We start from the raw sequence: 12,733 nt of genomic DNA, 5'->3' as shown, positions 1-12,733 counted from the left end.
CCTCTGATGGGGTCCCAGGGGCTACAGGACTCATCTGAGGTCACACGTCTAGAATGAAACCCAAGTCCCCCAGCACATCCGGGTTCTGGCTATTCTGCTGCTCTCCTGGGATGGATGGAAAGCCCGACCCAACCACTCCTGACATATGGGGCTGAGAGGCGTGCAGGAGGGGCCGCACAGCTAGGACATGGGGCTCCCCGACGGCGACAGAACCCAGGCCAGGCGCTCAGGATGTGGGAGTCCTGTGCCTGCGGTGCTGCTAAAGGAATCGGGGAGAGGAGAGCACACAAGGTCGCCCCGTGGGACATGGTGGGCAGAAAGGGCAGTGAGAAACACAGTCTCCTAGAGAAAGGTGGAAAGGAGGAAAGGATGGGAGGGGAAGCATCACAGGAGGAGAGACCCTGACAAAGAAGGGGGTCCCCTGGAATCACCCGGAAGGTCAAGGACGACAAACACTCAAGTGTCCTTCTCTGGACCTGACACTAGAACCCTGTGCATCCCGGGTCCCTGATTTCGCGGTGACGGGGCAGAGGCAGGCGACAGCGGGTGTCAAAGGCCCATTGGGTGAGGAAGCGGACACGGCAGAGATTACACGTCAACAAGCCAGGTTGTGACGGGAAGGGCAGAGCCTGGACGACACCCCGGAGGAGCTCAGGGACCAGGGACGTGTTCGCTGAGAGAAAAGAAGCAGTAGCTTTTTCCAAACCTCATCACTGTTCAGAAATACAGACCAAGAGACATAAATCCCCTAGTTTAGTTCTGTGTTCAGCTGGTAAATTTCTGAGAAAGGACCACGTGCCATAAGGCAGGCTGTGCTGACGGCAGGATGAGATCATTCCACGGGTTTCCTTCCAGGACCCCTGCCCGCTCTGCCCAATCATTCCGGACCCGCCCGGTCAGCCTCAGGCTTGCTCCTCCCCCATCCTCCCACCAACAGGGGCAGGAAAGGAGCAAACAGACAAAAATCATCAGATACTCTGAGATAACAGAAATACCTATACTGGTCTCTGCCCCTGGCTCCTGGCACAGAGGCCCTAACACCCTGGTCACTTCTAAGTGACAAGAGCTCTAGGAAACTCTGAAGGGGCTCCTGGACGGGGCTGGTCACCAGGAGGACAAGCCTCGGTCTGAAGCTTGGAATTTTCAACCTCTCCCCGCCCCCTGCCCCATTGTTCCAGAGGCGGGAGGGGGGCTGGAAATGGAGTTAATAATTGATCATGTCCCCGTGAAGAAGCTGCCAGAAAAATCCCAACAGCCTGGGTTTCAGGGAGTGTCCAGGCTGAACACATGGACACTCCAGGAGGGGAACGCACCCCCATCCACAGGGACAGAAGCCCCTACACCCCGGATGCCCCCAGACCTCACCCTGTGTGTGTCTTCATCTGGTTGTTCACCCGTGTCCTCTATCATATCCTTTCATAAACTGGGAAATGTAAATCAATGTTTCCCGGAGTTCTGTGAGCCACTCAGAAAATGAATTGAACCTGAGGAGTGAGTCATGTGAACCTCTGATTTGTAGGCAGATTGGACAGAAGTCGTGGGCAACCTGGGGACCGACTCCCTGCGACTGGCATCTGGTGGGGTGGGGGCACATTAGAGGACTGAGTCCTTTCCTGTGAGACCTGAGGCCACCTCCCGGTAGAGAGTGTCGGAAGTGAGTTAAATTGTTAAGACACCCGGCTAGTGTCGCAGAGAATTACTAGGTGATTCAAATCCCACACGTTTGGTGAGCAGAAGTGTCATAAGTGAAGTGTTCTGTGTGAATAATGTGAAACCATATGAAAGTAAAGGAGACGGATGGAGGATGGAACTGCGTCCTTTACGCACACATACACACACATACTAGTATGTAGGCCTGGTCTCTGCTGAAGTGTCCTGGCACGCATTCTATGTTTAGTGAAATACCAAATAAAATCACCTCAAAGAAAAAGCAAAAATATAAAATATGAACAAAGAGGAAGAAAAGAGGCAATGTTTTCTCTTTCCTACTGAGAATCCGACCATCACTGAATTATCCACAATTTTACTCATACCTGAGTAACCATATATTTCAACAGTATTTGAAGAAAAAAGCATGTTTGGTCCTCAGTGATCTTTTCCCCTGATATGGCTGGCAGGAGTGGCGTGATTTCTTCTGGATATATCTTTGCTGCAGAGTGGAAAATAAGGAAACCTCTTTCACCAAAGTTAAATTTCAAACAGGGCTTGAAAAAGCTCTATTAAAATACATGTACCTCACTTTGCAGTACAGCAGAAACTAACACAACATTGTAAATCAACTACACTCCAATAAAAATTTCAAAAAAATAAAATAAAATATATGTACCAACCACTGGAACTGCTCACACTTCAGGCCAGGCCCATCTGACACAGGGGACAGAGGCCCATGAAGCCACCTCCCTCACTGGACCATTCTTTTCCCTTTCACATTCTGCTCTGGCCAGCCCAAGATCAAATACCTGTCACTGGGCAATAAAGTGATAGGCAGTAATAAATCAGTGGCCCTAATGAGCAAGTTCCTTGAAAACTCACTGGGCACAAACGGCTGGCATTAATAGTCCGGTGAGGCCACCACTGCCCTTCCATGAATGCTGCATGAAAATACACAGCTGGCAACGAAGAGCCTGGGGGAGCAGATGAACGCCCACTTATAGAACAATCGCGATGAGGGCAACAGGCAGCAGTTTGGGAGGCGGATTTAAATCTCATTAACAGCAACAAAAGCACTCACTCCGGACGTACCATGCGTCTCTGCTCCTGCCAACAGCCATCCCCTCCCTTCCGTTCCTGTTTCCACCACTCCAGTAAATTTCTCCTGTCATCATTTCATATAAAACAGGCTCCAACTCTGTCAGTTCTAATGTTTGTAAGAATCTACTGTGAGTACAAAACATGACTACCCATCTATGAAACCAAGGTTTCTATTCAGGAAAAGGACAGACCAAGGAATTCCTCAACGCAACTTGGAGGGTTGTTTCCACCTGTAAGATGTGCCACCATCGCTCACCGTCAGCTGCGCTGGGGCCGGGATTGATGAGTGTCTCCAGTGTACAGGGGCCCCTGGACGACATGATGGCTGGGAAACCGGGCACCAGGCAAGCAAAGATCAGCACCTGCTCTTCTGCACAGTTTGTCTGAAGTGCTTGGAGCCACAGGAGAAACAGCCTGATTCCTTCACATCTTATCTAGAAACAATATCAAAGGCAACAAAAGTGAATACGTACATGTATTTGTAGGAATGCATTGCAATGTAGCATTGGTTCTGGGGGAAAATAAACTAGAAGCTAAAAGCATTACTGAAGTCCTGCACCAAGTCCTTCCCTGAGTGACCAGGAAGCAAGGGCACTGCAACCCAGCACGAGGGCCAGAGTGCCTGAGCCCCAGTGCAGCCTCAGCCACTTTCTAGCTTTAGCTGTGAGCCGTGGAGGACCACTTAACTCCTCTGTGCCTCGTCGCCCCCATCTGTAAAACAGGGATGATAACAGAGTTTACCACAAAGTGCTGGTATGGGGTGAAGTGAGTTAGAACTGCCCAGCTCACATAAGTGCTACCTAAGCATTTCCTATAAGCAGTATTTCATTCTTCATGGCAACAGCATCCATACCGTCAATGCTTGAATACTCATGAAAACAATGCAAAGAGAATCGTCCTCCAAACTTACACTGTGCTTTGGATAGAATTTTTGTCATGTCACTACATTATGCACATGTATGATGTTCTTGAAAATCAGAACACTTAGAGCTGAATAGACCCTGAAGACCTGGCTCCCCTGTCTGTGTCCCTACTCTATTCTCTCCTACCCTTTGCCATGCGCCAAATCGTTGGCATCATCTGTAGAAAATATCAATATAGGCAGACGTGCCCTTTTTCCTCCTCTGCACTTACTTTCAACTTCCCATTCCTAGAATTCATAAACACAGGTAAGTCCATTTTTATATTCCTAAATCGCTGGGAAGATGATGTCAATAAAAGAGGTTAAATAAGCAAAGGAGATGAAAAAAATGTCAGACGCAGCTGAAAGACGTAGTGAGCTCCAAATACAGGTAACTGAGGGGCTGCCTGATCTCCTTTCAGTGACACCAAAGTGGTGCTGATTCCTCCACAGCAAGTGTTCAAGCCAAGCCCCAGGCTCTGCAGGAAAGGTAAGAGGAGGAGGAGAGACAGGAAGGAAGAGAGGGAGGGAGGGAGGGAAGGAGGGAGGGAGGGAAGGAGGGAGGGAGGGAGGGAGGGAGGGAGGGAGAGAGGGAGAGAGGGAGAGAGGGAGAGAGGGAGAGAGGGAGAGAGGGAGAGAGGGAGAGAGGGAGAGAGGGAGAGAGGGAGAGAGGGAGAGAGAAAAGCTTGGCTGACCCCCCAGAGAAATCAAATACACCAAGACAGATACCCCATCAACACTGATCCCATGACACCCTTCCAGACATGCCCTGGACTCAGCACTGCTCTGCTCTGCTCTGCTCAGCCGCTCACACCTGCCCAGCAGGTAAGATGAGCGGTGACGATGCTGAATACATAATGCTATTCAGCACCCAACAAAAAATGACAGGGCTCTATGTATAGCTAACCAAATTATATCAAATTTAACAAGAGAAAATTTTCTACATACTCCGATCACAAATCTCCAATTTTTTATGTTAACTGCATTAAGATAATTAAATATAAATAAGTCCAATAATAAACAGAAGATAAGTTGGTAAGTTTTAGCTATAAGACCATTCATTAAAATAGGAGGGACAAAATATGGAACAGTCACGAAACTAGGGACAGCTCATCTCTTTTTTCCAACAGGTAAGAGAGAGTGAACCTATCCAGTTTGAGTGGCTAATATAAACTGATATAAAACCAAACTGATATAAAACCAAAAATGTATTAGCTTATTAAAGGCACGCACATAAATTAAATAGCTATGAAGTGAATTATCTTCCATAAAACATACATCCCAGGCTGGCTTCTTTTGCCACTTACGTTTTAGGGTCATCTTATTCCAGCATCAAATGGTATACTTTTATAAAAGGCACATTCATTATAAAATAAGCCAATTTTAACCTAAATTACAAGATCAATCCGCTGCAAATAAACATTCAAGAGTCAGCCTCTGCTGCTCTTTTTCCCCACAAGTGTTCTCAAAAAGAGCAAAATATAGGGCTTCCCTGGTGGCGCAGTGGTTGAGAGTCCACCTGTCGATGTAGGGGACACAGGTTCGTGCCCCGGTCCGGGAAGATCCCACATGCCGCGGAGCGGCTGGGCCCGTGAGCCATGGCCGCTGAGCCTGCGCGTCCGGAGCCTGTGCTCCGCAATGGGAGAGGCCACAACAGTGACAGGCCCGCGTACCGCAAAAAAAAAATAGAAAAAAATAATTGAGAGACAACTATAATTTTTAACAACAAGATTACTGGGGTGAACAGAATCAGGCACATTAGCTCTGAAGCTTAGGGAGGATCTGGTTCAACTTCTCTTTTCTGATGATACAGCTGAAGCAGTCAGCACCTCGCCGGTGGTGCCCCGGCTGCACACGGCAGAATCGAAATTAGAACGCAGGATTCCAAACTCCGAATGCCAAGCCACTTTCTCCTACTAATGTTTAAAATGTCTAGCACAATAAATTATGATGTAAGTATAAAAACTCTAACAATATTTGTCATATCATTTCTCAATTAAAATAAAAATTAAGTTAAATGGCTTTTAAAGATTTTTTTTTTCAAAATGGCCTAATTTTGTCACTTTATGGCATGAATAAGTTTAAGAGTAATGAAAAAAGCCATTACACTTTCATCTAAAATAAATACCTTAATAGAATTTCCAGTGTGTAGAAGCTTCTTTAACGTTGAGCCTGAAAGTTTAAAACAATGAATTAGAAATGGAGTATGTGAATGCATATCTAAGACCTATTTTTTAAAAATTAGTTTTAGAAAGAAAAAGTGTACTTATGACAAAAGATATCATTTTTAAAAAATAAAAGGAAAGAAGGCTGACCTTCAGAAGCAAAGCAATGTCAGAGAAGGAGAGATGTTGTTAGGATAAAAATACTTTAAGTATGAACCTCTTCAAAATTCTTTTAAAAGAGTCAAAGTGATTGATATTAAGGTAACCCAGATGCCCACAGTGGATTATGTGCAAATGTCTCTGTCAGGCACAAAATGAATGATTTCTTTAAATCTCTAAAGGAAAACATAATATAAAACTACCACTCACAAAACATTTTTACAAGACCATTTTGCAAATATTCAGGACAGCATGTCTCTCTCTTTGCAATGACAACCACATTTATGGGTTCTGTCCATCAATAAATCATCTAGCAGAGCACTTAGGTCACTGTTGAGGAGAGGAATTCAAGGTTTCCACAGAACTACACCAGCTGGTGCTGCAGCCCACTTGGGGGAGAAGTCTCCCTCATGAGGACGGAGACATAGTACCTATTACTCGCTAGATGTGTTCATGCCTTTAGCATAGAGATGGCTTGGCAACCACACCTCAGTATCACATGCAGCCCCTAAATGAGATCTCAACCTCAAAAAGGAAGTAATCTTTTTTTGTTTTTCCTTTTTTTTGCAGTACGCGGGCCTCTCACTGTTGTGGCCTCTCCCGTTGCGGAGCACAGGCTCCGGACGCTCAGGCTCAGTGGCCATGGCTCACGGGCCCAGCCGCTCCGCGGCATGTGGGATCTTCCCGGACCGGGGCATGCACCCGTGTCCCCTGCATCAGCAGGCGGACTCTCAACCACTGCGCCACCAGGGAAGCCCTGGAAGTAATCTTTTAAAATAAAAATAAATTGGAAGTCTTAAGCGAGAGAACCTTTTTTCCCAATTTTTATGAGAAAAAAAAATTATTTAGATTTCCTGATGGAAAGTTTTGTGCAATGTTTTAAAACTGGATATCAAGTCACTTTACACTACCAACATATTTTGAAGAAATAGAGCCAGTGCCTCGACAACTGCTACAGGTTATATCTATGTGGACAGATACACGTATGTCAGTTAAATGCATACACTTTAGGAATTCATTACCTGGAATGAAATCATTGGCTTTCTGAAGGAACCTTGTACAGCCATCTGCTGTACTGTTGATAACACCTAATGCTGGGCTCGGTGGGAACTCACCATCGTCGTGACTAGGTTGCAGCACTGAATTACTAATGGTTTGTGATGAAGTAGGAAGTTAAAACGCCCACTTCCCTCCACATCTGTCACCAAAGCACGTCTAGTGATTTGGGGTCCAGAGTCAGCATTGACTAGGCTGGGCTCTCTCACAGCCGAGCCCTGAGTGCCTGTGCTCACGGGACTACTTATCCCACACCTGTCCTCCACCTGGTCCTCGTCCCTCGCCTCCCTGTTCAAACATCCTTGGACCGAGTCCACTCTGCCTCAGCTTAGTATTTGCTCCATTATGCCCATGTGGACCTCCCAAGGCTTGGCAGAGCCGGCAGAACCTCACCTCCCGGGAGACTCGGGATAAAGTCTGCACAGCTCTCTCCCCAGACATCCGGCAAATCCATCATCTTGCAACACATTCTCAGAAACATTTTCTCCTGCTCATTGTGTGTGACCACGGCGGGGCTGTCAGTCCTTCCTTCCCCTTCTTGAAATGGGCTCAACATTTTTATTTTAAACTCTCAGCCTACCCATAGTTGCCTATATCCACACTTCCCTACACAGGGAGGAGAAAATACATAGGAAAAGGACAGACTTTACAAAGAGACATAGAGAATCTATGGCCCATATCTGTCAACAGTACCCTACTTTTTGAAATGATTCTGTTAATTCGTCACAGCAGCAATAGAAAACTAATATATATATATTTGATCTATTCCATCCTGCTGTATTCAGAAACTCTCAGATGTGTGAGGCAGTGCAGCTTAGCAGTTGCAAGCCAGATTCAGGAGCCAGACTGCTAGGGTTCAAACCTAGGTTCTGTGCTTACTGTGTAACCTGGGTCACTTACTTACTTTCACCATGCCTGAGTTTTCTCATCTGTAAAATGGGATAATAACAGCGCCTACCAGAGAGCACTGTAATGAGGTTTAAATGAGTTCATATACATGCTTAGAACAGTGTCTGGTACATGCGAAGCACATTCCCCCCGGAAGACAGGGCATCAGCTATTCTCTAAGGACCTCTTTTTAAATAAGATCAACGTTAGAAAGAAAAATGCGTGCAGCGCAGGCACATGTCAGAGGCTTTCAACATGAGAATTGGTGATGAGAGCCTTCCCTGGTCACGTTAAGTATTTCTTAAAGACCCTAAGTTCACAAAGATATTTCTACTTTTACTTTACCATTATGAAATCAGTTTCATTTTAATTTCAAAAAGTTTCTCTCTGTATATATCATTCCTGTGTGTATTTTTAAACTCCTCAACCAAACTGTGATTATACCCACCTCCATCTCTTTTATGTGCCTCTTCAAGCCTACCGATTACCACTATATTGACTCATGTGAAAAAAGAATAAATGAATGAGTACAGTAAAGTAGTTGAAAAATACTGAAAAATCAAAAAGCTCAATATTGAAAAATGAAAAAGTATTATGAAAAATCACACTAGTTTAAATATTTATAACACAGAATGTATTATAATTTTACCTTCCTGGCTTTAATGGAAGCAAATTAATCAATGTTTTCAAAGTCTACTTCTTTGCTTATCTCACTGATAAGAACTGCAGTGCTTGAAGATTTCTCCTGATAAAGTGGCAATCTTTTCAAGATCTTTTAAAGATATTTTTAAGGCCACAATTTCACAAAGACGTGTCAAATCTAACTTTAACATTATAAAACTCTTTCTTATTTATTTTTAATTTAAAGAAACCTCCCTCTGTGTATGCATCGTGCCTCAAGCCAATTAATAAGTGATGGCAGGATGACATCAGAGAAGGGGCAAGAACATGGAGAAATGCCAAGTGGGTGCTGGTGTACAAGCTCTGCTGAAAGTGCCAGTGGAGCAGAAGCACAGGACTTTCTGGCACTACAACATCTAAGCACAGGGGAGCAGCAGTCTACCGGGGGAAGCTGAAACTAACAATGATTATCTCAAAATGAATCAAGGCCGAAATGTGAAATATATAACTATAAAACTTCTAGAAGGAAACACAGGAGATCTTTGTGATCTTGGGTTAGGCAAAGATTCCTTAGACATGACACCAAAAGCACAATCCATAAAAGCAAAACTGATAAACTGGATTTCATCAAAAGTAAAAACTTCTACTCTTTGAAGGACACTATTAAAGAAATGAAAAGATGAGCCAGAGCCGGGAAGACAGTATTTTCAAATCATATATTTGATTGAAACACTTACAACTAGAACATGTGAAGAATTCTTAAAATTCAGTATTAGGGGGGAAAACCCTCAATTTAAAAATAGGCAATAGATTCAAAGGTACACTTCACCAAAGACATACAGGTGGCAAATAGCGCATGAAAAGATGCTCAAGATCATTAGTCGTTAGAGAAATGCAAATTACAACCACAACGAGATACCACTACCGCTGAAATTAAAAGACTGATAAGACTAAGTGTTGATGAGAATGTGGAGTAACCGGAACTCTCACACTGCTGGCAGGAATGTAAAATGGTACAACCACTTGGGAAAATAGTCTGGCAGTTAAACATATGTCTTTATTTGATTCAGCCATTCCATTCTCAAGAGACTGGAAAGCACATGTCCACACACAAAGACTTGTACACAAATGTTTACAGTAGCTTTATTTGTAGCCACATACTAGAAGCAACCCAAAGGCCCATCATCAAATGAATGGATAAAAAAACGATGGTATATCCATTCAATGGACTACTGTACAACTTAGAAATAAAAAGGAATGAACTATTAATACATGCACCAACACAGATGACTCTCAAAATAATTGTATTGAGTGAAAGAAGCCAAACAAAAAAGAGTACACTGCATGATTCTATTTCTATAAGACTCTAAAAAATCAAACTATAAGGGCAAAAAGCAGATCAGTGGTTGCCTGGGGACTGGGGGGTGAGCTGGGGAAGGGTGGAATGGGGCAGGAGGAAACTTTTGGGAGTGATGGCTATGTTCATTATCTTGATTGCAGCAATGGCTGCACAGGTGCATACCTACGCTTAAACTTATGAAAATGTATATTTTAAACATGTACAATTTGTTTTATGTCAATTATACTTTTAAAAAGCTGTATTTAAAAAAAAAAAAAAACAGAGCAGGTAGCCTGGAAATGACTGAGTGAAAGATCAGGGATGGAGATTGTGGTCAGACAGAGATCTGCATCATGACAAGGGTTGGAAGAGAAGTCAGGAAGCCACAGAAGGCGAGGGGGTCAAGGGGCTGATGGGTAGCTATGGCTGCCATGAAGGAAAAGGACTGAGAGAGAGTAAAGCCGTTAAAAAAGAAAAGCAAGTGAGCAGAAGATCAGAGGACATGGCAACAACAAGGGGAAGAAGGCAGCATCGTCAAGGGAGAGAGGTTTCCGTAGAGGGGGTGGTGGATGAGGTCTGGAGTGGGCCTTGAAGGAAAAAAGACTGTGGTCTCACCCCCATACCCCTGAGGGAGACAGAGAAGCATCAGAGAAAACCCAGGTTTCTGCAGCCAAGGAGGTGAAAGCAAGAGGCCGAGGCTGTAGGGCTGTTGCTTAACCCAAGAAGAGGGCTTCCGGAGGGCAGAGCACAAAGGCGAAGGAGGGGAAGAAACGCAGAGCAGTGATGGGGGAAGCACCCGAAGGAGGATGCTGGGAGGACACCAAGTGAGCTGACAGGGCATCAGGCCCAGCCAACCCTTGGTGGGCACGAGGCACACAGGGCCCCGGACTTAGCCCAGCCTGGCTGTGATGCACCCTGAGGGAGTCCTTGCGTGAAGTGCCTGGGGAGCCCCCGCTCGCTCGGGAAGAGTGGGCTGAGGGGGTGGGGCCCTGGGAGGGCTGTCAGACTCAGACTCCCAAAGAGTGAGCAGCAGAAACTATGAGAAATGAGCCTCAGAGAGTGTTCACATCCCAGGCAATGTGAGTCCACTGGGTAGCCTGGGGTATACCCAATGCAAGGATACTCTTTAAAAGCCATAAACATATTTGCAGTTTAGTTATGCCCCTGGTTTTTATACTACGTATAAGAAAAACCTAGTTGAACAAACTAGATTCAGTGACTCATATATAAAAACCACGTATGAAGTTTTGTACATGTGTGAACTTTCATTAATTGAGCCTGCTCCTTTAAGCCCAAAGGTTATTTATTTTTTTAACATTTTTAATATAAAACATCTCTAATATGAAATATATACTTTCATCCACTCGGCAAACATTTACTGAGTACAGACGCAGCACTATACACTGAATGGGACAGAAAATCTTTACAGAAGCTCGGGAGTAGTAAACCTTCTTAAAGCGAACACATGTATAACTTGAGTCCTGTGCTAAGACACATGGGCACATGAAGGGGTGCCACAGCCTGCCCTTGTACCAAATATCCCTGGTTTGCTGCTGTGTCATTCTTTGTCATCATCTCACTCCCTGTCAGTTCTCAGTATTACTCTCAGATAAGGCTTCAAGCAGCCACGTTTACCCACCAGGATTTACTACTGGCCTAAAATGGACTTCAAGAAAAATCTAATAAACAAATTTTTTTCCATTTGTAATTAGTAATGGAAATCTGCAAATAGTTGAGTAACAGGCCAGCATATATCACAGAGTTCATAAGTGCTGTGTCAGCCACTTCCCTAATCTCCTTACTCTCCAAACATCACTTGAATCAGTATCTCCAGATGCTCAGAATAATGAGCCAGTGTTCATTTCACACTGCAAGCCTTAGAGTTCAAATATGTTCCTTGTTCACAGATTTACAGCAAGGAGCCAGCCTTAAAAACCTTACAGATAGGCTTCCCTGGTGGCGCAGTGGTTGAGAGTCCGCCTGCCGATGCAGGGGACACAGGTTCGTGCCCCGGTCCGGGAAGATCCCACATGCCGCGGAGCAGCTGGGCCCGTGAGCCATGGCCGCTGAGCCTGCGTGTCCGGAGCCTGTGCTCCGCAACGGGAGAGCCCACAACAGTGAGAGGCCCGCGTACCGCAAAAACAAACAAACAAAAAAAAACAACAACCTTACAGCGTATTTTTTCCCTCTAAAAACACTTTTAAGTGAAATAGAATGTCTCTCTTTGCTACGGACAAAACATGATGACAAGATAAGAAGCCGACTTCAAACACTGTGGCAACTGATGTTTCGAATTATCTCCTTCCTTCTCAGGGTAAAATGTGGCTATCGGGTGGGTCTGAGAGCTTCTAAGACTTGCAGATTCAGGAGTTGCTCATATTTGCGGCTTCTGTGCTAGTAACATTGTCATTCGTACTGTGGGGCAGGAAGCATGCTGTGTCAGTGCTGTGAAAACCAAACTCCAAGGTGCTAACCCAGTATTTCAGAGTACCTCGGCCCCTACCAGGCCCAATTAACATTTAATTAAGAGGTTTACACAGCAGTGTTCTTCCTATTAGGTAAGGAATACCAGATATCTATATAGAATGCGAAAGCCTGCAATAAGGGAGCTTAGGTCCCTAAACTGCCGGGCGCTGGGAAAAGCCTCCTGCCCTGACCCCAGAGGTTTTGCACACGTCAAGACGCCAGTGCTAAGGAGAGATCCAAGGCACATTCCTTCCCTTTGATATCTGGTATTTCCCTACAGTTTCTTACTTTCTATAACGAACTTGGTCAAGATCTTGAGTGACAAATAGCAACAGTTTTAACAGGTCCAAACAAACTGGGAAGAATGCAAGAGGTACAGCTGAGGTA

The 12,733-nt window shown here is 44.8% G+C and overlaps 1 protein-coding gene across 1 annotated transcript in view; it reads right to left on the bottom strand.

The window, feature by feature from the left end:
* Positions 1-12,733, bottom strand: part of RALGAPA2 (Ral GTPase activating protein catalytic subunit alpha 2) — a 281,692-nt gene that overhangs the window by 218,904 nt on the left and 50,055 nt on the right. The window contains exons 5-7 of the mRNA XM_060031295.1: positions 5,781-5,824; positions 3,008-3,185; positions 2,034-2,149 (exon numbers count right to left, since the gene is read on the bottom strand). Coding sequence (XP_059887278.1) covers positions 2,034-2,149; positions 3,008-3,185; positions 5,781-5,824 — 338 coding nt within the window. The remainder of the gene's footprint in view (positions 1-2,033; positions 2,150-3,007; positions 3,186-5,780; positions 5,825-12,733) is intronic.

This window comes from Delphinus delphis, chromosome 15, assembly GCF_949987515.2.
Source record: "Delphinus delphis chromosome 15, mDelDel1.2, whole genome shotgun sequence".
Taxonomy (NCBI): Eukaryota; Metazoa; Chordata; class Mammalia; order Artiodactyla; family Delphinidae; genus Delphinus; species Delphinus delphis.
The sequence above is the reverse complement of the archived record's forward strand: the minus strand, read 5'-3'. Positions and strand labels throughout refer to the sequence as shown.